The sequence below is a fragment of the Podarcis cretensis genome (genome assembly GCF_951804945.1).
Source record: "Podarcis cretensis genome assembly, chromosome: 15".
Lineage (NCBI taxonomy): Eukaryota > Metazoa > Chordata > Lepidosauria > Squamata > Lacertidae > Podarcis > Podarcis cretensis.
Genome location: NC_137185.1, coordinates 1,964,754 through 1,990,851, shown reverse-complemented (window position 1 = coordinate 1,990,851; position 26,098 = coordinate 1,964,754). Strand labels below are relative to the sequence as shown.

Sequence of the window (26,098 nt, the reverse complement as noted above, 5' to 3'; positions counted from 1 at the left end):
CGCAGACAGTGGGGGAAGGAAGTCAAGTTTTGAAATGTCATAATGATTGTAAAATCAGTGAAATGTATAAAGGCCTGGTTAAAGAGGAATTGTAATCTCCTTGGGGGCAGGGGCCTGTCTCTTCCATCTCTCTTTCCAGCACACCAAAATGCAATAAAAAAAATTATTAAGAGGATCTCCAGTGAAGGAAGGTTGCAGTATTCAAATTAGAAAGAAGGCATATCAGAGGCAATGTGAAAGAAGCTTATAAACTTACGGATGGCATAATTGTGTGTCCATGTGCTGGAACTCATAGACATCCAATGCAGCTGCGTGTTGGGTGATTCGGGACAGACCAAAGGCATGACTTCTTTACATACTTAAACTGTGGAACTCCCTGCTGCAGGAGGCAGTGACAGCCACCGAGTTGGATGCCTTTAAAAGAGAAATGGACTAATTCATGGAGGAGGAGGCTATCAATGGCAACTAGCCACAATGCCTACTATCTGCCTCCACAGTCAGAGGCAGAAATGCTTCTGAATACCAGTTGGGACGCGGGTGGCGCTGTGGGTTAAACCACAGAGCCTAGGACTTGCCGATCAGAAGGTCGGCGGTTCGAATCCCTGCAACGGGGTGAGCTCCCGCTGCTCAGTCCCTGCTCCTGCCAACCTAGCAATTTGAAAGCACGTCAAAGTGCAAGTAGATCAATAGGTACCACTCCAGCGGGAAGGTAAACGGCGTTTCCAGAAGCGGCTTAGTCATGCTGGCCACATGACCTGGAAGTTGTACGCCGGCTCCCTCGGCCAATAAAGCGAGATGAGCGCCGCAACCCCAGAGTCGGCCACGACTGGACCTAATGGTCAGGGGTCCCTTCACCTTTACCTTTACCAGTTGATGGAAGCCACAGCAGGCGAAAGTGCTCTTGTGTTTGGGTCCTACTTGAGATTTTTGTACTGGGGCATCTGGTTGGCCGACGTGAGAACAGGCTGTTGGCATAGGGGGCCCTCTTTGGCCTGATCCATCAGGCTCTCCTTATGTTCCTAAACAAGTTTTGCTCAGCTTTGGGTCTGGGGGGGACCAGGCCACAGTCTTTGCACGAGTTCTGGGGGCACTGGGGAGGCAGACCATGTACAGTGGTGCCCCGCAAGACGAACGCCTCGCAAGACGGAAAACCCGCTAGACGAAAGGGTTTTCCGTTTTGGAGGCGCTTCGCAAAATGAATTTCCCTATGGGCTTGCTTCGCAAGACGAAAATGTCTTGCGAGTTCCTGCGGGGTTTTTTCCCTTCCCCCCCTTTTTCTAAGCCGCTAAGCCGCTTATCAGCTGATCTGCTAAGCCAATAAACCGCTAAACCACTAATAGCGCTAATCCACTAAGCCGTCAATGGGCTTGCTTCGCAAGACGAAAAAACCACTAGACGAAGAGACTCGCGGAACGGATTAATTTCGTCTTGCGAGGCATCGCTGTAATCATTCAGAGAGGACGTTCGAGGCCAGTATTGTTAAAAAGCAATTAATAGCAGGTATTAAAAGCAATCGGAAGCTAATTATAAGCAGCAACATGCCGAAAAGGACCCATATTTTGATCTCCACGTTCTACATGCCTGGATGGCCTTGCCTATAGCAGGCGCCGAAAACGAGTACACCGACTTCAATAGGCAGGGAGTTCCACAAAGGTTGGTTTCTTACAAGCATGTTAAAATGAGAATTTATTCTGGCACCTGTAACAAATGCCAGTTCCACAGGCCAAAGCTGTCAGATGAGCATCAATGCAACAAGGTGATGCTGCAGGTAAACTGGCCATTTCCCTGTTGATTTTTCTCTCCTCCTTTTTTTCTTCCCACCCTCCCAATTCCACCCCCCCCCGGGTCCTCAGATGGTGCACACCCTCGCGAGTAACGGTGCCAATTCTATATGGGAACACTCGCTGCTTGATCCGGCGCAGGTCCAGAGTGGGAAGCGTAAGGCGAACCCGCAGGATAAAGTCCAGTGAGTCCCGGTGGATTGGGGGAGGGGGTTGAGGGGAGAGGATTTGGGAGGGTACCTACCTGGGGAAAGGGGTGGGGCTTGTTCATCCCGCAAGGAGGTATGGCAGTGGGCATTGACCATTCTGTAATTTTTGTGGGGGTTACGGGGTGCGTAGAGAAGGGAGGGGCCACTGGAAGATGCCAGCTGTAATTATGATTTTCTGGTACAACCCTAACAGTAGCACCTTAGAGACAAACTAAGTTTATTATTGGTGTGAGCTTTTGTGTGCATGTACACTTCTTCAGATACACATTTTTTCACATTCTTCAGATGTGTATCTGAAGACGTGTGCATGCACACGAAAGCTCATACCAGTAACAAACTTAGTTGGTCTCTAAGCTGCTATTGGAAGGAATTTTTTTATTTTGTTTCGACTATGGCAGACCAACACGGCTACCTACCTGTAACTGGTACATCCCTGTCTTACTCAGAATGTCAGTGTTGGACCAGTTAGCCTCCACTGACAACTCATTCTTAACTGGAGCCATTTAAAAAATAATAATTGTTTGACAGTTACCAACAACTCCACTGCCCCAGTTAAGATTTCTGCAAATCGTAACAATCTGCAAAAAAAATACAACTTAGTGTAAAATTTCAATATTTCTTCTAAAAACCTCTCAAAATCTACTTGAATTTGCTTTGGTGGGAGGGCATTGCTTTAGTGACAATATTACATAGGGGCAGCCAATTTTCCCAGAATTGTTTTATGTATTCACTTGCAATTCTGGCTCTTGAGGCGTCGTTTTTTTTGCCACTGTAGCCAAATGCCAAATTTTATTAAGCATTCGTTCCAAGAATGTAACTTTTGAGCCATTAGCAGATCTGATGTAAGTTCCTTAAATGTTCTTTGCATGTGATAGGCAGTGTACAGTTGAGCAGTATCGAGGCCGGATCTAAGGGAACGTCACATTTCAATATTTTTCTTATCATTTTTATCACCCATCTGGAATTGGAAGGTAGACTGTGCAACCCAAAGGATGAGGGCAGTTTTAAAGCTCTTCCTTTAATTCTGTACAGAGTTAAATCTGCTTTTGCCAACCTGATGGCCTCTCAGAGGTTTTGGACTACAACTCCCATCAGCCCTAGGTATCCTGGCTTTGTCTTGGACTGCACCTGTGCTGATTGGGAATTGTAGTCCAGAACCTCTGAAGAGTGCTAGGTTAGGGACAGCTGTTCTACACACTCTCCCAAGGCCTCTCTGAACATTGAATCATAGACATGTAGAGTTTTAAGGGACCCCGGGCGTCATCCGGTCCAACCCACTGCAACAAAAGAACCTTTTGCTTAACATGGGATTCGAACCCACAACCCTTTAAGAGTCTCATTCTCTACCGACTGAGCTATCCTTTATGCCTCTATTCTTTATCTGTGGCCATATTCCTGGCCTGCTCAGACATCTCAGCTTCCTGCAAGGGCCCTTTTAATAGTTCTGCAAATGAAGCGGGGAACTAATTTTGAACTTGCTGACCGCAGCAGAGAAAGGAGAGACCCAAGAGCTCGTGTCTATTTTGGAGCGGACGTCTGAAAGGGTTGGAAAAGGAGCAGGAGCAGCTCTGGTTGTAGAAGACACCCGACGAAGTCATAACTCCGCCTTTGCCAGATGTTTGGGACTACAACTCCCATCATTCTCAGCAGGCACGGCTATCTGATGCTGGGCGTGATGGGAATTGTATTGCGAAGCATCCAAAGGGCACCAGATCAGGCAGAAGCGGAGTTAAGATTTCCATGGACACCGTCGGTCATTTCCACACTTCACCCAATAACTTAGAGGGTTCAAAATCTTTCAGAAATGATGTGTGGGTTGTCTGAAGTGGTAAGGGACCCACAGATCATTTCTGACAGCGTTTGAGCTACTGCAAAATCAAAGGGAGTTTATTTTGCCCTTTGCAGAGCTTGCATATCCAAGTTTCATTCTGTTCTTCTTCTGTACATTGCTCTGATGGCTTTAAATTCTGACGCCACCTGTCAGCTTAGCTGCAGTTCGTGCATTGCACGGGGTTGGGCTAAATGACCTTTGGGGTCCCTTCCAACTCTACATTTCTACGAGATGATGATGACGATGATGATGGAAGAAGGCAAAAACAATGAATAGCTTCAAAGTGTTTTGCAGGTCTCTATGTTCAATTGCATTTCTTGGTGGTAGTATTTATTATTATTATTATTATTATTATTATTATTATTATTATTATTATTAGGGTTTTCTGCCTTGAAGGCAGTCTTCCACTTCCATATTTTGTTGTTTTTAATAAAATGTTCAAACCAAGAATTAGAGGCTTCCCAGGGCAGGGCCCGAAGCTTGTGCTGGAGGAGGTGGAGCAGAGAGAGAAAGAGTGCCTCTGGTCATGTACAGAGGTGCTCTTAGCCCTCATTATCCAGAAGCTTCCAGGCTACCTGAGTCTTCTCAAGGCCACTGCTATCAATAAATCCCTGCTGGGGAGAAAGGCCTCACCTGTGTAGTTCATTTAAAGCTGCATCATACAGTTGTAACAGTTCCCCCAGAGAATCCTGGGAACTGTAGTTCGTTGTTAGGCGATCCCTCCCCCTGTGCCCTTCACAGAGCCACAATTCCCAGAGTTCCCTGAAAAAGAGGAATTGATGGTCACACCACTTTAGGAATTGTACTTCCGTGAGGGGGAGAATGGGGGGTGTCACCTAATAATGCTCAACACTCATGACAAACTACAGATCCCAGGATTCCTTCTGGGGAGGAAAGCCATGTTTGTTTAAAGTGGTATAATCGTGCTTTAAATCTGTGGTGCGGACGGCACCTTAGTGTGGTTCCTCACTGATCTGCTCCTGTTCTGTATCGCAGCCCCACCAAGTCTGAATTCATCCGTGCCAAATACCAGATGCTGGCCTTTGTCCACAAGCTCCCGTGCCGAGACGACGATGGCGTCACTGCCAAGGACCTCAGCAAGGTAGACACCTCTACGTGCGCACCTGAAAGGGGTTTATGAAAAGAACAACTCCAGGAAACCATCAGAGTGCCTTTTTTTCTATAAAAAAATGTTTAGGGGTACTCTTATTTTCCTACTCATATTGAAATACTGCCCCTCAGTGAGGCCAAACTTAGATTCACAAAATGTTTCGGGGTATGCGTACCCCTGTGTCCCCCCAGCACTGGTTAAAAGCAATGATTTAAAATCATTCAAAAAATAGTAATTGGAATAAGCTAAAAACCAGATGAAAACACACGTCGGGCTTTGCCTAAGCAAAGAAGTTTTTAGCAGCTGCTGAATGGAGTACACAGCGAAGGCGCCAGACTGATGTCACTTGGCAGGGAGTTCCACAGGACAGGAGCTGCCAGGCTAAAACATGGATTTCTTACAAATGAAGAATGAGTATTGTGTGGCATCTGTAATCATGCCAGCTTCACAGCCTGAAGTGGCTGAGAGGGATTAAATGGGGTATATGAGCCCTTGTTTTCTGGGGTCTTCGTCCCTCGATGTGTGTGGGGCTGGCCTGTTTATGGGTGCACATGTTTGTAGATAGCTTTGTGTTTCCTTCCACCTGACCTCTCTCCTCGTCGTCCTCCTTCCTCCGCAGCAACTGCATTCAAGCGTCCGGACGGGGAACCTGGAAACCTGTTTGCGCCTTCTTTCCCTGGGCGCCCAGGCCAACTTCTTCCACCCGGTGAGCCCCCGCCACTGCCCCATCTCCCAATGTCGGGTTTCTTACCCTGCTAGGCCTCAGAATATCTGCCCTTTTCGCTTAATTGGTGGAGCCCGGCTGTAGAACAGCCGGGAGAGAGAAAGAGTGCCTCTGGGCATGCGCTGTGTGCGGTGGTAGAGCAAAATCCTCTGCTTTTTGTAGGAGAAAGGGACGACACCTCTGCATGTCGCTGCCAAGGCGGGCCAGATCCTCCAGGCGGAGCTGCTCGTCGTCTACGGGGCGGACCCCGGGGCACCTGACGTGAACGGACGCAGCCCCATCGATTACGCCAGGTGAGAGTGTCTATAAGAATGACATGCATAGCCCTGCCCACTTCTGACTCTAGCCTCTCCCACTGCTGGCCCAATATTGCCTATTAACAGGGTAGCACTGTGGTCTAAACCACTGAGCATCTTGGCCTTGCCAATCAGAAGGTTGGCAGTTCGAATCCCCGCAATGGGTTGAGCTCCCATTGCTCTGTCCCAGCTCCTGCCAACCTAGAAGTTCGAAAAAACACCAGTGCAAGTAGATAAATACCGTATTTTTCATCCTATAGGGCGCACCGGCCCATAGGACGCACCTCGGGGTTTTTTTTTTGGGGGGGGGGGAATGAATAAAAAAAAAATTATTTCCCCCCCCCCCAGCCGCGGCTGCCACCCCAAGCCTTGTGGACACCTGCCTGAAGCACGGGGCACCCTCCGGAGGGCTCCGCGTGCTTCGGGCTGCAGGCTGCCGCCCCAAGCCTTGCGCGCTCGGTGGGACCTCCCGCGGGCGCGCATCGCTTGCAGACACTCGACGGGGCTGCAGGCTGCTGCCCCCAAGCCTTGTGAGCCCACAGGAACTCCTGCCGGGCTTGCAAGGCTTGCGGATAGCTTCCTGAAGCCTGGAGAGCGAGAGGGGTCAGTGCGCACCGATGCCTCTCGCTCTCCAGGCTTCAGCGAAAGCCTGCATTTGCCCCATAGGACGCACACACGTTTCCCCTTCATTTTTGGAGGGGAAATAGTGCGTCCGATGGGGCGAAAAATACGGTAGGTACCACTGCAACGGGAAGGTAAACAGCATTTCCGTGCACTCTGGTTTCCGTCACCGTTGCGCCAGAAGCAGTTTAGTCCTGCTGGCCACATGGCCCAGAAATCTGTCTGTGGACAAACACCGGCTCCCTTGGCCTGAAAGCGAGATGAGCGCCACAACCCAATAGTTGCCTTTGATTGGACTTAACCGAGCACAATACAAAGTGTTGGTGTTGACCTTTAAAGCCCTTAACGGCCTTGGCCCAGTATACCTGAAGGAGCGTCTCCACCCCCATCGTTCTGCCCAGACGCTGAGGTCTAGCGCCAAGGGCCTTCTGGCGGTTCCCTCATTGCGAGAAGCAAAGCTACGGGGAACCAGGCAGAGGGCCTTCTTGGTAGTGGCACCCGCCCTGTGGAACACCCTCCCACCAGATGTCAAAGAGAACAACAACTACCTAACATTTAGAAGGCAGCCCTGTTTAGGGAAGTTTTTAATGTGTGACATTTTAATGTATTTTCCATCTTTGTTGGAAGCCACCCAGAGTGGCTGGGGAAACCCAGGCAGATGGGCAGGGTACAAATAAATAATAATATTAATAATAATAATATTTGTGGTTCCTGATTGCAGCAGATCTGCTCTGTTGTGTTAAGTTTGTAACGAGTCCTGTTTACTGGGGTGGGTTTATCTCTCTCTCTCTCTCTTTTTCCCTGGCCTACCTCGTCTGACCATTGTCCCTCCCTCCCTCCCCACAGGCAGGCGTCTCAGCACGAACTGGCCGAGCGCCTGGTGGAATGCCAGTACGAGCTGACGGACAGGCTGGCTTTCTACCTCTGCGGGCGAAAGCCAGGTAAGAAAACCGCACCATGTTCCAAGCGGGAGGGAGCCAATCTTCTGGGATAACAACCTACTACTGCAGCAGCTTCCCGCTGAGCGGCCTGTCCAGCCTCCCTTCTGAACACAGATGAGCTGGGGGCTCAGGGAGGGGTCCCTGTTCAAGACAAAAGAGCTGCAGAGTGGAAACAGGGAATCTGCCATGCACTGAGCCAGACGACTGGCCAGCCTAGTTCAGTGTTGTCTCCCCTGCCTGGCAGGAGCTGTCCAGGATTTCAGATAAAGCATCTCTCCCAACCCAATCTGGAGATGTCCAGGATTCAACCTGAGACCTTCCGCATGCAAAGTTGCAACCCTCTGAGCTAACACACGGCGTTTCCTGTGTTCCTGTTTAAATCGGCTCCTAAATCAGAACCTTGAGGACCGACATCTACTGTATTTTTCGCTCCATAAGACGCACCTATTTTTTAGAGGGAGAATGCAAGAAAAAAAAATTCTTTAAAGGGAGCGCCGAGCAGAGCCTGAATGCATTCCAGGCTCTGCTCAGCACTCCCTTCCACGAGCTGTGTGGAGCTGTGTGTGGCGCTTGCAGGCTTTTCCTCCTCAGGGAAAAGCCTGCAAGCACCACACACACGCTCAGTGCGCTCTTTAAAGGGAGCTTTTCCCTTTAAAGCTCTTGAGGTCTTTTCCGTGAAGTGGAAAAGCCCCCAAGAGCCACACACATGCTCCACGCGGCTCATGAAAGGGAGCGCTGAGCAGAGCCTGGGATGCATACAGGCTCTGCTCAGCACTCCCTTTAAAGAGCTGCGTGGAGTGGGTTTGCGGCTCTTGGGGGCTTTTCCCCGAGGAGGAAGAAGGGACTGACAGGCTGCCCTGCCGCACACACGCTCCACGCTGCTCTTTAAAGGGAACGCTGACGCACACACATTTCCCCTTACTTTTTAGGAGGGAAAAGTGCGTCTTATGGAGCGAAAAGTACGGTGATTTCTAAGACAAGGGTTGCAGCTCATTGGGAGAGCGTCTGCTTTGCACGCTAGAGGTCCCAAATTCAATTCCGGCGTCTCCAGGTAGGGCTGAGAGAGACAACTCCCCCTCTAAAAAATAACCCTGCAGAGCCACAGCTGCCAGTCAGTGTAGACAACACTGAGCCTGATGAGCCAATGAATCTTACGCAGGATAAGGCATTTTGCTCTGCTCGTGTGATTCGCTCGTCCTTTCCCAAATTCCCCTTTTGTGCAATATTGCTATTTTTCTTGCTTTATCAAAAAATGTAGCGATCGGAATTGTGTTTACCGTTGAGGCAAGAGTGGCATGACTTGATTCTGTTTAGGAAATTCCTCTCCGTCGCTCTTCTCCCAGGAAACTTCGCCACGGGGCCATTGCTCTTTCGCTCATACGTAATGATGGCATGGCTGTTGTTGTTTAAAATCCTTACCTTTCCAGATAATTCCTGGCATTCACTGTTTCTGCTGCAGCAGAGCAAGTGGGAATGTATATTTCGGTGGTGCTGGGGAATGAGCCATCCTGCTAATCTTTGTGGAACCAGGGAGTTGGCCCAGGGACCCCCAGCGGTCATCTAGTCCCAGGGGGGCCTGCGAACCTGCCTCTGTGCAAGGGGGGCAGGGCGACTGGATTCGGCAAAGCCGATCTCGATCTTACTCAATCCATTTCCTTTCTTTATTTTGTCTCTCTACGCAGACCACAAGAATGGGCATTACATCATCCCGCAAATGGCAGACAGGTGGGGAACAGTAACAATTCATGGCATGTTTGTTCAAAATGCAATTGAAACCATTTAACTCAACAGAACTGGCGGACTTGATGCAGGGAGGCCAGCTATTTCAAAGTCTGGTAGTCATTTGCACCCCCTGCTGCCTCCTTGCCTCTTGGCCTCCCACTTAGAGAACGACTGCTCTGGCCTCCTAAACCGAATCCTGGTGCAGTCGTACCTCGGAAACCGAACGGAATCCGTTCCAGAAGTCCGTTCGACTTCCAAAATGTTCAGAAATCAAAGCGTGGCTTCTGATTGGCTGCAGGAAGTTCTTGCAGCCAATCGGAAGCCCCGCTGGACGTTCGGGTCCCAAAGAACGTTCACAAACCGCAACACTCACTTCCGGGTTTGCAGCATTCAGGAGCAAAAACAGTGTTCGGGATCCAAGCTACGACTGTATTATAGAATTGTTGAGTTGGAAGGGACCACTAATGTCATCTAGTCCTGCAATGAAGGAATCTCACCCAAGGCAGGACCCGAACCCACAACCCTGCGTTTTAAGAGTCTCATGCTTGACCAACTGAGCTGTCTACAGCTGAATCAAGAGCCTGCCCCATCGTTGCTCCTCAGATCTGACCTTTGGGTGCTTCTGCCTCGAGGGCTGAGTGGTGGTGGCCCCTCTGACGTCTCTGAGGAGGGTTCTTAAGTGGGTCGCTCTCACCCACCCCAAAGGGGGGGGGTCCTCTGCACCAGATACAGTGGGCCCTGGCTGCTTGTCGAGGCCCCCAGACTGTGGTGTATTTTGGTCTTAGAAGCATAGAATTGTACTGGAAGGGTTCCTGAGGGTCATCTAGTCCAACCCCCTTCACTGCATCCCTCGGCTCAGTTTTGGGCACGGTCTGGGTCAGTGTTAGGCAAGGAGAGACTGGCTTGATATCTTGACCCAGCGAGCACCTGCGAGACCTTCAGGAGGCGAGTGCGAATCCCCACCCTTTGCCTACATAACGCTCTGCTTTTGTTTTTTTTCTTAACATCCTCGCTTCTCTCTTTTTCCAACCCCTCGCTGCCTTTTCGGAGTTCAGAGTGCGCCCAAAATGCATGTCTCAAAGGTACCAAGGCTTCAGCTTCCGTCTGCATGACGACACCATCGCCCTGTGTGCCCCACACACGCCCTCCAAATTTCTGTGGGGTCTAGGGAGAGATAATGTGGATTATCAGTGTCTGTTTTATGGGGTGGGCTTGGAGGAGTTTGGAGGCAAAGGGGCAGGGAGGGTGGGAATAAATAGAATATTTTTGTGACCGTGTTCGGCCTGTCAGTCTCTCCCCACACCCCCAGTCTTCTGCAGGGCTGGAAAATCCCCAGGATTATCAATGCTTAGAAGGTTGCCCTTGAGAGAATGTGCCCAAGGGTCTAGGGATCCAAAGAGAGCCTGGCTGCTGGAGACCCCCTAGTCCAGCACCCGGTTCTTGCTGTGGCTTGCCAGATTTGGCTAAATGTTGCCACCACTGGCGGCAAGCAAAGTCGAATGGAAACCAGACAGAAGTGTGATATAAATGGCCATTAAGAAGGGCATATAATCTCCAGCGCTCTCTGACCTGCATCCATCGGTCTGTAGATGAACCTGCCTCCCCCCTCAATTATGATAATAATAATAATAATAAATAATAATAAATTTTTATTTATACCCCATCCTTCCTGGTTCAGAAAACCAGGCTCAGGGTGGCTAACAACAAATTTAAAACACTTAATTGTGATACAACAAAAAAAAGCATAAAATACAGTATAAAAGCGTGAATAACAATAAATTCAAAGTTCTAACATCAATTTAGGGGGAAATCCATCCAATAAACTTTAGATGATCACCAGGGATAGCTGGCTAAATTAGTCCTATTTGGGCCAGCGAGAAGACCAGGGGAATCTTCATAAAAAGGGGAGAGGGAGGGAAGAAAGGGGAATAAAAGATCAGGCTAAGTTCAAGTTGAAAGCCAGGCGGAATAGCTCTGTCTTACAGGCTCTGCGGGATAAAACTGTAGAGTTGGCAGGGCCCTCCAAAGGTCATCTAGCCCAACCCCAGGAATCCCAGCTAAGGAATCCCTGAGCAATGGCCATCCACCCTCAGCTTAAAAACCTCCAGCCCTTACAAATCTGTTAGTTGCAACTTCTTCGTTGGGGGTGTTCTGCAGATGTGAACGGTCTGGCGCCAGGCAGTGTTTGGAGGATGTAAGGGGTGTGTGCGTGTGTTGGTGGGGTGCATGGAAATGGGCATTGATCTCCGATTTCGGATTGACGGCTTCTTTGCCCTCCTCCCCAACAGCCTGGACCTATCTGAGCTCGCCAAGGCAGCCAAGAAGAAACTGCAGGCGGTAAGTCTTCTTCCAGGGATTATTGAGGACGGTTCTGGGTTTTGTTGTGGGTGATGGGGGGGGCGGGTGAGGTTCCTGGGTGGGGTGTCGTAAGCCTGTCCCTGAGAGTCAGGAGGCCCCCGCTCCAGGCTTTCTCCCCCCTTGAAATTGTGCTGTTTTATTGCCCCTGAACTGGAGAGCCAACATGACCCCCTCCAGATGTTTCTTGATGATGGGAGTTGGGAGACACAGACCTCCAACATCTGGAAGTCCTGCAGATCTCCTCCCATCCCTGAAATAAGGGCATTCCCCTGTCTCTGGAGGGAAAACCTCTTTTAAATAGAAGCATTGCTTCTTGGGGGGGGGGTGCCTCTTTTGAATAAAGACGTTCCTTCTCTCTCTTGGGGGGCAGTTTCTTCCAAATAGAGGCAGTCTTTCTCTACTTGCTTTTTAAAAGTGACTGTGCTTTTCCGTGTATAAGACTAGGGTTTTTTTTTTTTACTCAGAAATAAGATTTAAAAACGGGGTGATTGGTTGCAGCCTCGAGCTGCAGATTGTCATTTGCGATTTGTGGTGTGATTGGCGGCTGAGGCAAGAGCAGCTGAGGACTGGCTGCTGCTGCGGCAATTGTGCTTGCTATTTCCTTCTGCTGTTGGCGATTGGGCAGATGCTTATAGCAGACGCAAATGATTGTTAGCCAGCGCGAGTGATTGCAACCTGGGCCATTTTCTGAAATTGGAGTCCCCAAAATTAGGGGGCGTCTTATACATGGAAAAGTACGGTACTTTAGATTTTCTTTGGAATACAGTGTTAAGTAGTTAATAATAATAATAATAATAATAAATAATAATTTATTATTTATACCCCGCCCATCTGGCTGGGTTTCCCCAGCCACTCTGGGCGGCTTCCAACAAAGTATAAAAATACAGTGGTCTGTTAAACATTAAAAGCTTCCATAAACAGGGCTGCCTTCAGTTTATAAAGCAAGTTTCTCTCCTGCATCTTACATCCCCAAGGAACATAACAACGCAATGAAATTCAAAGCCATTGATTGCACAGTTGTTCAGAAATCCAATTAAAACTATGGAGGTTAATTAGTTCGACAAAACTGATGAACTTGATCCAGTGACCTCAGCTTTGGGGAAATCTGAGAGTCATTTACACCTCTAGCACACGCACCCACAGCCTGCCCCCTTGCACTCTTGCCCCCCCCCTGGAATCCCACCCCCACAACCTACTTGGGTAACCTCAGGATCATGGGATTACTTCCTACTCACAAGTCTGGCTCCTGGCTGGCTGTAACCATTAAGCAATGCTTCCCTGTTTGGACCACCCAGTTGAGACCATTCCCTTCTCTGTTCTGGAGAGCCAGTGTGGTGTAGTGGTTAAGAGCGATAGACTCGTAATCTGGGGAACCGGGTTTGAGTCTCCGCTCCTCCACATGCAGCTTCTGGGTGACCTTGGGCTAGTCACACTTCTTTGAAGTCTCTCAGCCCCACTCACCTCACAGAGTGTTTGTTGTGGGGGAGGAAGGGAAAGGAGACTGTTAGCCGCTTTGAGACTCCTTAAAGGGAGTGAAAGGCGGGATATCAAATGCAAACTCTTCTTCTTCTTCTTGAGACCATTCCCTTCTCTGCTCTGACACTTTCCTTCCCCAGTTACCACCTGGAACCCTGTTAATGAACCGACTTCTTATCTCATTTCTTTCCCCTCCCACCCCAAATATCTATCTATCTATTTATCTATCTATCTATCTATCTATCATCTATCTATAGCTAAGCAACCGTCTCTTTGAGGAACTCGCCATGGACGTCTACGATGAAGTGGATCGCCGGGAGAATGATGCAGGTGAAGAGTTTTGGGGGTGGGGGTCTTGAAGTTGGGGGGGTCATCTAGTCTAACCCCTTGTTGAGTGAGGGTGGGGCTTTCCCCTTTCTCAGTCACATCGTCCTGGTCTTTTGGGGGGGGGCAAGGAGATTCCAATGCTTATAGGCTTTGCCCAGCTTGAAGACTTATGAATAAGGGGCTGATAAAATCTCTCTCCCCCTTTTTAAAAATCAGTTTGTTCATTGTAGTTCTTCCTCTGGCCTTTAGGTGGCAATGTGCACTCAGTTGCTTGTGGTAATATCATTGGAAGAATCTATTATTATTGGGTTTGTACGTGGATGGATTCGAACTCTGGCTTCATCCAGACTCCCTCCAACACCCTCTAGTTCAGACATAGGCAAACTCCACCCCTCCAGATGTTTTGAGACTACAATTCCCATCATCCCTGACCACTGGTCCTGTTAGCTAGGGATAATGGCCTGAGTTTGCCTATGCCTGCTCTAGTTCCACTGCCCAAACTTATTTCTCTGTTTCGTCTCGCCTTGTATTTACTCCCCTTAACTGCGATTGCTGGGGTTGGGCTAGAGAATCTTTTCGTTCCCTTCCAACTCTGCACTTCTACAATTAAGCCCTGCCCCAACTTTGATTATGGCAGTTTCTGTTCTGAAATTTGAAAGAACATGGTTTCTTTCCCACCCCACCCCTTTTATATAAAGCATTTTAGTCGTTTACTCCAAGAAGAGACTAAAGATTATTAGTTTGGGGGGGGGGCACGTCAGTGCAACTTGGCTCAATTGCAAGAACTGCCTGGAATCATTTTTCTGGGCCAGGGTTCTTGTGTGTTCTGCTCACTGGCGTCCACTGTGGGTGGTGGTGATGGTGGAAAGAGAGCTGTCGTCCCCCCCCCCCCCACACACACACTGACAACCCATAATTCCCTGGGGTGTGAGGTGACTTATGGAGAACCTGAAGGCCAGAAATGTGAGGTTCCTCTGCTCCTTCCTTGAGCTTGCCTGCCACCTTCTTTTGAGACAGAGGACGCTTAAAGGAAGTTTTTCCTACTGGTCTAAATGTCTTTTGTATGTGGGCGCAGGCTGCCACCATCTTGTTCTGCGCTGCAGGCTACAAAATGTCTTGTGCCGGCCCTGGGAAAAAGAGGCAGGGGTGTTTGTGGGGCAAAAAGATGCCATTACCTTCCAATGGGGGGGGAGTAGGGTTCATCTGCCCCTTACCCTTTGCCTGCTTTTAAAACTAGTTTGGTGTTTTATTCTGGTGGTGTTCGTTTTTTTTTTTTAAGAAACTATTTTATTTCATTAAAGTTACATAACACTCGATTGCAAAGCAAAGAAGCAAAACTCTAAGCAGTGTTAAAAACCTACAAAAGAAAATTAAGACCAACGATAAGCTTAAAAATCAGATAAAAACAAACGTCGGCATTCTGCATTTGCCCTAACGAAAAATGTTTTTAGCAGGTGCTGGAAAAAGTACAGCGAAAGCACCTTCTTGGTGTCAAGAGGCAGGGAGTTCCAGAGGCTGGGTGCTGCCATACTAAACGATGGGGTTTTTTTTTTTACAAACGCAAAATGAGCATTATGTGGCCAGAGCCTCTAATCATTTAGTTCTGCTGTTGCTGGTCTGTCTCATTTTGGTGCTGAAGTTCATTTTAATTTGTGGGTTGTTGTAGTAAAGATTGGTGTGAGTTCTTAATGGTTGCAATTTTCAGATTTGGTCTGTGTGTGTAAAATGTCTGGCGTTTGGTTTTCATCTCGAGAGAGTGGGACCCAGGTGTGAGAATAAATACGGGGCAAGCTGGCTCCTTGTCACAATTCCCACATGCTCCACACCTACCTCACCTTTCCTAAGATACGAATTCGGTACGCACGTTTGCCGTGCCTCAGCCTGTGTATGCACCATACATGCAAGACACATTTAAAGCGCATTCCCCCCCCCCCCAAATGTCCTGGAACTGCAGTTTACCCCACGCAGGGCTATATTTCCCAGAAAACCACAGTTCCCAGGACTTTTTTAATTGCAATGGGTGGGGAATACATTTTAAATGCATGGTTTGTGCACAGCCCATTGAAACCTCTCCTGTGTTCCTGAATCAGTGCAATGTGTGTGGCTCACTTCCTTTCTCTGCCCCCCCCCCCCCGGTTTAGCTTGTGGGAGGAAAATGGTCAGTGGTTTGTTTGCAGATCACTTAGGGCTCTCCAGATGTTTCAGACAACATCAGCCTCAGGCTAGCACCTGACTGGGAGCCTGCCTCTTTAAAACCAAAATTCACCTTCTCCGAAAGCTGAATTCTGTCGCTGGCGTCCGAGGTCAGAGCCTAAGAAGATCCTGGCTGCTGGATCAGACCAAAGGCTTTTAAGGTTTTAAAGCAGAGGTTGGATGGATTCTTTAGCTGGGATCCCTGCATTGAAGGGGAGGGGGTCTGGTCCAGCATCCCGTCTCCCACAGCTGCCACCTGGATTCCCATTGTAGGAAAACCCTCATTCGAACGCAGGATTTTGACCAGACCTCTCCCTCTCTTCCATGCTGCCCAACCCCGCAAAGTGCTGCTCCTGGCATCTTTGCAAATCTGTTTTTGTCCGCTCCTCCGGCAAGAAAGGAAAAAAACACCCCGCCAGCGATTCCTTGCCCAGGCGCGGCTCGTTCATCTCCTTGGCCCGAAGCCCGAAATCTTGGCCGTGTGGCTGAGTCATCCCCAAACCCAGCCCCTTGGGAGAGCAGGGAAAGGGGGAGAGCGGCGTGGGAAGGGGGGGTGTTTGGGAAGGGGGGGCAGGCCTGACATCTTCCAGCAGGCTAAGTCCTGCGTTGTAGCGAATCTCCCCCCTCTTTTCCCACCCACCCACCCAAAAGAGCGAGGCGGCAGAACGAAGCGCTTTGGCTGCGGTTCTGTGGGAACGTGGCCACTTTCTCTCTTTCCCGGCCACCCTGGAGCGGGCCTCCCCTCCCCCCCTTTCATTCCTGCCCGGCCGAATCCTTTGCAGGGATAAATCTTCCTTTTTGCTCCCTCTGCAAACTCCAGGCCCCTTTCTAAAAGTTGCCCCAGAGTCCGGACGAAGCTGGTAAGAGGGTGTTTGTGTGTGCATTTGGGGGGTGGGTAGTGGTTGGACTGTCCCTGGGCGAGGTGGGTGGGTTTTTTGTGGAGCCTGCTGAGTTTGGGGTGGGGCTTGCAAGCCCTTTTAGGGACCAGAGAACTCCCAGGCTGGATTCCTTTATGGGGGTGGGTGGGTCACCCCCCCACACACCAACACCCACCCTGTCTGGGCATCAGCCAAGGCTGCTCCCTTCCCTGCGACTCGGGAGTAGCCGGTTTCCTCCTTTGTAGTTTCAAAAAGATTCTACTTCTTCCCAGAAGTTGCCTGCAGAAAGGGGGTGGCTTTCAAAAAGGCCGCAGGGAGGTTGTAATCTGAACAAGCGTTGTTGTCTTTGTAGCTGTGCCCCGAGGGATCTGGGTGGCGCGAGTGGAGCTGGGGACTTGCCTGGTTTTTTTGGTGGGGGGGGGGAGCACGGTTGGGGTGTTTGTATTTCTGGAGAAGCAGGAACATTGAGTGCGTTTTCAGCTTTTGACGCAACTGTTATCGATGATGATGATGATGATGATGATGATAAAAGGGGAAAGAGGAGCAGCTGGCCTTTCCCAGTTGAAGAGTCCAACGACAGGACATGTTTACGTGGAAGTAATTTGCCTCTGCCACCAGCGCTTGGCGTGAGATTGCCTTCCTGGTGAGCGTGCTTGTCTGACTTGCAGTATCATACTTCTGGGGAAAGGCTGTGGTTCGTTTGCTGAGCATCTCTGTTGCATGCAGAAGGTCCTGGGTTCAAAATCTAGCAGAACCATGAGGACTGGAACCTGACTTTAGAAGCAGGACCACAGCTCGGGAGTAAGGCTTTGTATACAGAAGGTGCCAAGTTTAATCCCTGGGCAGCAAAAGAGAGACCCCTTGCCTGAAACCCTGGAGAGCTGCTGCCAGTCAGTGCAGACAGCGCTGAGCTAGATGGACCAAATGGCCTGACTCAGAATAAGGTGGTTTCTTACGTTCCAGCTTCAACCAGCCCTTTATTTGGACTCATGAGGACTAGAATCTTGCTCTGTTTTTAGGGGAAGAGCTCAGTGGTAGTGCAGCTGGTTTGCATACAGAAGGTCTTGGGTTCAATCCCCATGGCATTTCTCAGAAGTGCTGGGTTTGAAACTCAGGAGGGCCTCTGCCAGTCAGTGTTGGCAATACTGAGCTAGGTGATACATGTAGCTTCTTGATTATTAGGCAGCTTCTTAGGTTCCTGTATCTTAAGGCTGTAGCTCACTGGTAGAACACCTCTTTTACATGCAGAAGGTTAAATCCCCAATGGCACCTCTAGGCAGGGCCAGGAATACCCCCTGCCCTGAAACCCCTGGAGGGCTGCTGCCAGCCAGTGTAAGTGAGCTAGATGGACCAATGGCTCCCTGTGTTGTAGTTGTGTGTGTGTGTATGCATCCTCCTGCAACAACAACCCTGTGAGGCAGCTCATAGGACAAGGAACTGCACTTGAAAGCGTGAGTGAGTCGCTCAAGGGTACTTAAAGATACGACTGGCAGATTAAGATTTGTCATCTGGGCATCTCCGAGAATTGCTAATAATACACACCCAAAAGGCAGTGATGTTTACGGAGCAGTGGCTTGGAGATTTCAGCAAGAACTTAGAAGAGAGCCCTGGGTCAGCTGGGTCAGACCAAAGGGGAACTCACCTCATTCTGCATCCTGTTGTCACAGTGGCCAGGCAGGGACCAGATCTGCCATCACTGATATCACTTCCAGGAAAGGACTGCTGGGTCTCTTTCAGGCCAACTGCCCCTTCCTAAGAAGGAGAGAAAACAGTGCAGGAAGTGAGAGGCTGGAATAGGGCATGAAAGTTTCAGTCAGTGTAGCCCAACATGTCTTGAATCCTCTTCAAGAGCCAGTGTGGTGTAGTGGTTAAGAGCAATAGACTCGTAATCTGGTGAACCGGGTTCGCTTCCCCGCTCCTCCACATGCAGCTGCTGGGTGACCTTGGGCCAGTCACACTTCTCTGAAGTCTCTCAGCCCCACTCACCTCACAGACTGTTTGTTGTGGGGGAGGAAGGGAAAGGAGAATGTTAGCTGCTTTGAGACTCCTTAGGGTAGTGATAGAGCAGGATATCAAATCCAAACTCCTCCTCTTCTTTGGGGGCATGTAGCCCTTTTCTTTCCAAAATAGGGCAGGCAACGGCACAGAAAGTGAGAGCCTGTAAAGGGGTGTGGAAGCATCAATTTAGTGCTGCTTTCAATCCCTCCCCCATTTTTTTATTCATTTTATAACACAAATAAACAACACAAACAGAAAAACAATAGAAACAAATTCTTGTCTTATCCTTATTTTTTCTAAACATTGTTAGGTGGGCTTCCCCAAATCCCCCCATCTCATTTTCATTTTACCTCATCTTTAGCAGATTACATATATCATAATTTCTAACCATTTTTTTAAATCATGCTTCCTTTTACCCTAAAAATCTTAACATTTTATCACTTACAAATAATACTATTTTAAAATACCCTATCTTCTACTTCTAACCCTACGGCCTATATCTACTTCCAAAGTGATTCAAAGATTTAAATATTAACATATTTTTTTTCAAATATTCCTTAAACTTCTTCCAATCTTCTTCCACCGTCTCTTCTCTCTGGTCTCGGAGTCTCCCAGTCAGTTCGGCAAGTTCCATAATTAGTGCTGCTTTCAAACTTCCTCAGGGGCACTGATAAAATAGGTTGGCATCCATCTGTCCCAAGAGACAATGGAGTGTGCCTCTGGGGGTGAAGTCAAACAGCTGTGTTTGCAGTTCCTCCCTGGGGTGCAAGCCTGGGCAGGGTAGAGGGACAAGATGTGGTCCAGAGGAAAGCAGAGCAAGACGTTTGGCACCAGCTTGGCTGCAGGAGTTGCTGGAGGGAGGCGTACAAGGCACCATCCAACCTCCTTAGGGACTCCACTCCGAATTTGTGTAGGGTTTGCTCCTGAGCCGTTTCTTCTCCCAAAGAGATCCCGCAAGGCAGCAGAGATTTAGGATTAGAGTTTTGCTTCTCCGAGATGGGTTACCTTTGCATGTGGACGAGTCCCTCACTTCCCTCCACAGCACACGCAGAAACTGCCTTCTTGGCCATTGGGTCCACTCCATCAGATGGATAAAATAAAGCATCTTATATTTCCCATTTTGCGTTATTTCCCCAGTGTCCCCGGTGCAGACATTTTGAAACACACTGGACTGAGCATAGGGGATATTTCTGCATCTAGCCTTCCCTTCCAGCAAAGGTCTGCCCACCCCTTATCGGGGCGAGTCTTGGGATGATGCCACCTGGCCCCCCAAAACCTTTTTGGATGTGTCTGTGCCGGATGGCTAGACAGCTGGCTAACAATACCTTTCTGCCTGCCCTCCTTTCTCCCTACAAAGTCTGGCTCACGACGCAGAACCACAGCACCTTGGTGACGGAGCGCAGTGCAGTCCCCTTCCTTCCCGTGAACCCTGAATATTCTGCAACACGCAATCAGGTAAAGCGGGTGGGACGCTACTTATTTCTTATTTCTTCTTATTTCTCTGCCTACTGTGGTTAATTCTTGGAGGGCAGGGATGGAGAGAGCTGGTTGGGGCTTCTATCTGGGCCTTGAATCCAGGGCTGGAATTCCTGGGGCCTGCTCAGATTCCAGAGAGCCAGTGGGGTGTAGTGGTTAGAGTGTTGGAATAGGACCTGCGAGAGACAAGGGTTTGAATCCCTCTCTTGGCCATGAAGCCCAATGTGTGTGGCCTTGGGCCAGTCACCTCCTGTCAGCCTATCCTACTTTGCAAGGTTGTTGTGAGATAAAACGGAGAGGAGGGGAACTGTCTTGTCTTTTAATGCAGAAAGTCCTAATCCTGACTCTGGGTGTTCATTGCGATTCCTGGATCGGGGCCGAGCTCTGCCTCCGTTCTGGGCTGGTACACCTTCCCCCATGTGGATGATTCTCTTTCTCTCTCTCTCTTTCTACCAGGGACGGCAGAAACTTGCCCGCTTCAATGCCCGGGAATTTGCCACCCTCATCATCGATATCTTAAGCGAGGCGAAACGTCGGCAGCAGGGCAAAAGCCTCTCCAGCCCCACAGGTTAGGGGGCAAGAGAAAGATGGGGTGCGGTGGGAACAGGGGGGCTGAAGGTCCACCCTGTCCGTTTATGGGGTTGTCACCTTGTCCCTACAGAGATCCTGGACTCCTCCCTCCACGGGCCCAGCGACCTCGACGACCAACACGACTACGACAGCGTTGCCTCAGACGAGGACACGGACCAGGAGCCCCTCCGCAGTGCCAACGCAGGGCGCAATAACCGCGCTCGGGTAAGCCTCCCCCCTGGGTAAAAGGGGGGGGGAAGGGAACTGTGACGTGTGGCAATCAGCAATGAGGACTAGTTTCCTGAGTCATAGCTTTCGTTTCCATCAAAATCAAATTCCAGAAATCTTGCCCCGACTTACGTTCCCACCATAAATGACAACGCGTACCAGGTTTATTGCGACCCTTCCACCGCTGGAGAATGACATTTTTGACATTTGCAAAGGAGCACGATACCATCTGTGTAGTCATTTCGAAGAGTTTTCCCTAAGGAAACAGATTTTTAGGGTCACGATTCTCACGTTTTGTTCCAATCCTTGGTGGGCGGAGGGGGAATGTGTTCCAATATCTGGTTCCTATACCTTTGTAAGGGGGGGTTAACAGATCTGTAAATTACATGAAGCAATATAGAGTACAGTTTAGAAACTAATAGGGCAAAAATTCTTCCAGCTTTGTCTGGGGTGTTAGGAGGGGGGAACCCCATTTCCTGGCAAAATCTGCTTGGTTTGTTGCTGTTGGCATTCCGCACTGATTGACAAGCATTCCGCAAAGCATGTTGTTTTATGCCTGGAACATTTTTGTGTCCACCCCAGTAATGACCCCATCTCACTGAGCTCTCTTTCTTTCTCTCTCTCTCTCTCTCTCTCCTCTTGGAAAAAAAGAGCATGGATTCCTCGGACCTCTCAGATGGTCCCATCACGCTGCAGGAGTACCTGGAGGTCAAGAAGGCGCTGGCCGCCTCCGAAGCAAAAGTGCAGCAGCTGATGAAAGTCAACAACAGCCTGAGCGACGAACTGAGGCGGCTGCAGAGAGAGGCAGGTTGCTGTTGGGGAGGAGGGGGGGTTGGGAAGGAAGCATCCTGGAAGTGTTCTGAACAGGAGCAGCGACCGCGCGGTGAAATTTGGCAACTTCGTAAGGCGGAAGAAAGAAAGGGTCTGGGATCGACGGCTGAGGCCAGGGGAATGGAGGATTCTGCCTTAGGTTACGTCACGACTCTTGGTCCAGATAGTTCTCTGCAGTGCAATGCAGCAGCAAAAAGAACTAGTGCTATTCTAGGCTGCATCAAGAGAAGTCTAGTGTCTAGACCAGTGATGGCCAAACTTGGCCCTCCAGCTGTTTTGGGACTACAACTCCCATCATCCCTAGCTAACAGGACCAGTGGTCAGGGATGATGAGAATTGTAGTCCCCAAACAGCTGGAGGGCCAAATTTGGCCATCACTGGTCTAGATCATGGGTAGGCAAACTAAGGCCCAGGGGCCGGATCTGGCCCAATCACCTTCTAAATCTGGCCCACGGACAGTCTGGGAATCAGTGTGTTTTTAGATGAGTAGAATGTGTCCTTTTATTTAAAATGCAACTCTGGGTTATTTGTGGGGCATAGGAATTCATTCTTTCTTTACCCCCCAAAAATATAGTCCGGCCCCCCACAAGGTCTGAGGGACAGTGGACCGGCCCCTTGCTGAAAAAGTTTGCTGACCTCTGGTCTAGATCAAGGGAAGTAATAATCCCATTCTGTTCTGCCTTGGTCAGGCCCCACCTGGAGTCCTGTGTCCAGTTCTGGGCGCCACAATTTAAGAAGGATGTTGACAAGTTGGAAGGTGGGCAGAGGAGGGCGACCAGGATGACCAAGGGTCTGGAAATGAACAGTTGAGGGAGTTGGGGATGTTTAAACTGGGAAAGAGGAGTTATGGGAGCCATCTTCAAATATCTGAAGGGCTGTCACATGGAAGAGGGAGCAAGCTTCTTAAAGTCTGGCACCCAGAACTGAACACAGTTTTCCAGGAGGAATCTGACCAAGGCAGAATAGAGAGGGATTATTACTTCCCTTCATCTGGACACTAGACTTCTCTCAATGCAGCCTAGAATAGCATTAGCTTTTTTTGCTGCTGTGTCACACTGTTGACTCATGTGAAACTTGTGATCTACTAAGACTCCCGGATCTTTTTTACATGCGCTACTAGTAAGCCAGTGTTCCCCGTTCTGTATTTGTGCACCTGGTTCTTCCTGCCTAAGTGCAGAACCTGAGTTTTGTCCCTATTGAAATTCATCCTTTTAAATGGGAGTGGGAGGGTGGAGTTAACTGGTTTTTTAAAAATGTATTTTGTGTTTTTATCTTGCGTGTTTATGCTATGGACTGCCCTGAAATCTGCAGATGATGGGCGGTATACAAATTTGATAAGTGCATAAACTTTGCTAGCTCTGACCCAGTCCTCCAATCCGTTAAAATCCTCTCCAATTGTGATTCCGCCTTCGGAGTTAGGAGCTGCCTTCGGCCGGATCCAGCCCTGACAGTCCTGTGCCCCTTCCTCTCGCGTTTCAGATCCACAAGCTGCAGGCGGAGAACATGCAGATTCGCCAGCAGGTGGGGCCCATCCACCCGGCGGCAGCGCCACCCCCCAGCGAGCGCCCCGACCACAGCCACGTGGCCTCCACGGCCACAGGAGCCCACCGCCGGGACCGACACGCCTTCTCCATGTATGAGCCGGGCACTGGAGCCCTCAAGCCCTTTGGCCAGCAGCCGATGGATGACCTGGTCACCCGCCTTTCCACCCCGTTCCACCCCGGGGTGAGTGCCAAGGAGGGGAGGGGGCATTTGTGGGTGGGTGTTAAGTGTTTGGGTGCATTTTCCCACCTGACCTCTTGTTCTGCCCCAACATCCTTTGCTTTCAACGAGAAAAAGTGGTTGGTGGGTTCCTTGCTGTGCGGAGCTGTGAGTCGAGGAGAGTGACGTCCGGAGGGTAGGGATTCTGCAATCCAACAGGTACTGCTTCTTTGTTGGGGGTCGCCCCCCTGCTCACCCCCTTTGTTCTTCTGCCATTCCAGGAGGTGGACGAAGAAGCCTTGTATTCCATCCACAACCAGACCAGCATCTACCGGGTGAGTGGTGCTTCCTCCAGGGACCATAGCTAGACCCTTCAAAGCTTGGGGTCCAATGTGATGACAACACTCTGCTAGTTTATATGTACAGATAGCTAATTTTCGCTAACCTGCCAAGGCAGGTAGGGAGGCGGTTTCACTAGCTTTGCTGCAGAGCCCTATGAGCAAAGTTTTTATTTATTTACTTTATTTTTAAGTTTTAAAAAAGGGGGAGGCTCAGGGTGAAAAATCTGGGGCTCGGCCGCCTCCCTAATGTGACGCTCCCCCCCGGTTGCTTTTTACGACAGACTTTGCCAACCTCAGACCCTCAAAAATAGTTTGGACTGTAGCCCTCATCATAAACTCCTCGCTCACCCAGGAGCTGATGGGAGCTCTAGTCCAAAGCAGCAGGAGGGCACCAGGTTGGCGAATGTTGCCATTTTTATTTAATGAAAATTATACACTGCTTCACTACCGGGTGGGGGGTGGGGTGGGGAGGAAAGAAACATTGAAACGGTTTACAAAAAAAAGATAAAACGAAAAATTATCGGTAAGAAGAATTAAATTTAAAAATTAAGGCTTTTAAAAAGTTACAATAAAAATAGACTAAAAACAGATTAGAACTCGCACCAGTTTCTAAATGTGTGGGTGGGCTTGTCTAAGTGAAAATGTTTTCATCAGGTGCCCAAAAGAGCATACACCTGCCTGATTATCAATTGGCAGGGAGTTCCAAAGTGTAGGCGCTGCCACACTCAAAAAAGAGTTTCTTACACTTGTGGAAGGAGTGTTATATGGGTCAAAGTGGGTCACCCAGAAGGCTTGAAAATAAAATCTCCTCGGCAAGAGAAACTGATGAACTATGCCGAGATGGCGAGACTAGCTAGGAAAATTCGGAACCAGCAGGACCAGGCTTTTCTAATGGAAGAGGTTTATGATATATTTGAAAGCAATTGTAATCAATTAACATCCCTTGTCAGGTTAAAATAAGTTTTGTAAGGAGTATTATATAAATCATTGCGAAGGGAATTCCGAATAGTTGTATTTAAGATATGAATTTGTAGCAATAATTATAGTAACCAGATGCACACTTAGAAAAGACTTTAGAAAACCATCAGTCGAGGTTGAAGGAAGTCCTAGGCTGTGGTAGCCAACATTTTTTAAAAGGATGATATACTGGAAAATGTGTGTAAAAACCAATATATCTTGCTCCGTCTGGGCTGCTGCTGGGGGCTGGGGGCCACACCCAGACAGAAGACATGAGAAGAAAATCTCCTGGGCTTCTGCCAAGTGATCCCTCTGCCCATCGGAATCCAGTCTCTCTGCGTTTGGCTAACGGCTGCCTCCTGCCCTCTCCCTTTCAGATGCGGAAAGGCGGCTCCATCTCGTCAATGCCATTCCCTCAGTCTTCTCCCCTCTTGTCCTGCGCCCCAGAGAGCGGACGTCACATGGTGACTTATGACATTTTTGTTTTTGGGGTTGGGAGTGTCTGAAGCTTCCTTTTTATTCCAGATCAGACTCTTTGCCCATCTAGCTCAATGCTGTCTGCTCTGACCGGCAGCAGCTATGCCGGGTCTCAGCAAGGGGTGCTTCCTTTCCTAGCCCTGCCGCCTTTTATGGCAGGGATTCAACGCGGGACCTTCTGCATGCAAAATAGGGGGCTCCACCCACTCCCTGCCTGGCTGGACTCTTTGTCCACCTAGCTCAGTATTACCTGCTCTGACCGGCAGCAGCGCTTGGAGTTCCTTTAAACTAGAGACGCCTGGGAACTCTCTGCATGCAAAGCAAGCCTCTGCTCTGGTTACACAACAGGGGTGCCTGCCACCCCCCCTTTTAACACTGCCCAATTTCTCCCCCCCCCTTCCTAGACTGGAAAACTGGACCGACACGGCAGTGGCACAGACAGCGATTATGACAACACGCAGGGCGGGGATCTGCCACTCAGGTGAGGGCAAGGGCTGTGCAGGGCATCCCTCTCTGGGACTTGCACAGGACTAGCTGCTTGAGAAGACCTCGTGGCTCAAAAGCGACTAAGAATTCCAGGCTGCATCCAGTGTGTTCAGTTTTCCTGGGAGCAGAGCCAGTGAAATGAATACAGGCGGTCCATTCTCTGCAGTGGGCCTACTCTGAGTAGAGTTTCATTGGAGACACCCCTCAGCTGCCGGCAAGCCAAATTCTGCGTTGAGGGACGTTCGGTTCTGCAACCTGCTAACATTATGCCATTCTCGTGCAATCCTTGTTTTGACAAACTGGGATGTGAGGGTCATGTAAGCAGCTCAGATATCTCCCCTCTCCTTTACAACGGCTGGAAATCTTGCTCAGCAATTCTCCAAGCTTCCGCGGTTTTCCTCTCGCTCTCCCCTCACCCACCATAAGGACTAGAAACTTATTTCGTTCCTTTAAACAGAAGCAAAGATTCTTCTGGCGCTCTCTGTCTTCCCTGCCTAGAAATAGTACCCTCCCTGGCCCTTGATGATGGCAATATCTGAGTTGGCATCAGGGATCAGGAAGGTAG

The 26,098-nt window shown here is 49.5% G+C and overlaps 1 protein-coding gene across 4 annotated transcripts in view; it reads left to right on the top strand.

Moving 5' to 3' along the window:
• GIT1 (GIT ArfGAP 1) overlaps window positions 1-26,098 on the top strand; it is a 49,540-nt gene that overhangs the window by 20,080 nt on the left and 3,362 nt on the right. For 2 of the 4 annotated variants that reach the window (XM_079955548.1, XM_079955547.1), the window contains exons 3-19: window positions 1,854-1,966; window positions 4,818-4,923; window positions 5,552-5,638; window positions 5,819-5,949; window positions 7,420-7,514; window positions 9,197-9,239; window positions 10,292-10,318; window positions 11,525-11,573; window positions 13,328-13,400; window positions 19,824-19,921; window positions 20,399-20,510; window positions 20,604-20,737; window positions 21,392-21,544; window positions 23,051-23,296; window positions 23,554-23,607; window positions 24,948-25,034; window positions 25,452-25,528. In XM_079955548.1, the coding sequence (XP_079811674.1) occupies window positions 1,854-1,966; window positions 4,818-4,923; window positions 5,552-5,638; window positions 5,819-5,949; window positions 7,420-7,514; window positions 9,197-9,239; window positions 10,292-10,318; window positions 11,525-11,573; window positions 13,328-13,400; window positions 19,824-19,921; window positions 20,399-20,510; window positions 20,604-20,737; window positions 21,392-21,544; window positions 23,051-23,296; window positions 23,554-23,607; window positions 24,948-25,034; window positions 25,452-25,528 (1,685 nt within the window). The remainder of the gene's footprint in view (window positions 1-1,853; window positions 1,967-4,817; window positions 4,924-5,551; window positions 5,639-5,818; window positions 5,950-7,419; window positions 7,515-9,196; window positions 9,240-10,291; window positions 10,319-11,524; window positions 11,574-13,327; window positions 13,401-19,823; window positions 19,922-20,398; window positions 20,511-20,603; window positions 20,738-21,391; window positions 21,545-23,050; window positions 23,297-23,553; window positions 23,608-24,947; window positions 25,035-25,451; window positions 25,529-26,098) is intronic. The other 2 variants (XM_079955550.1, XM_079955549.1) reach the window with 1 other exon arrangement.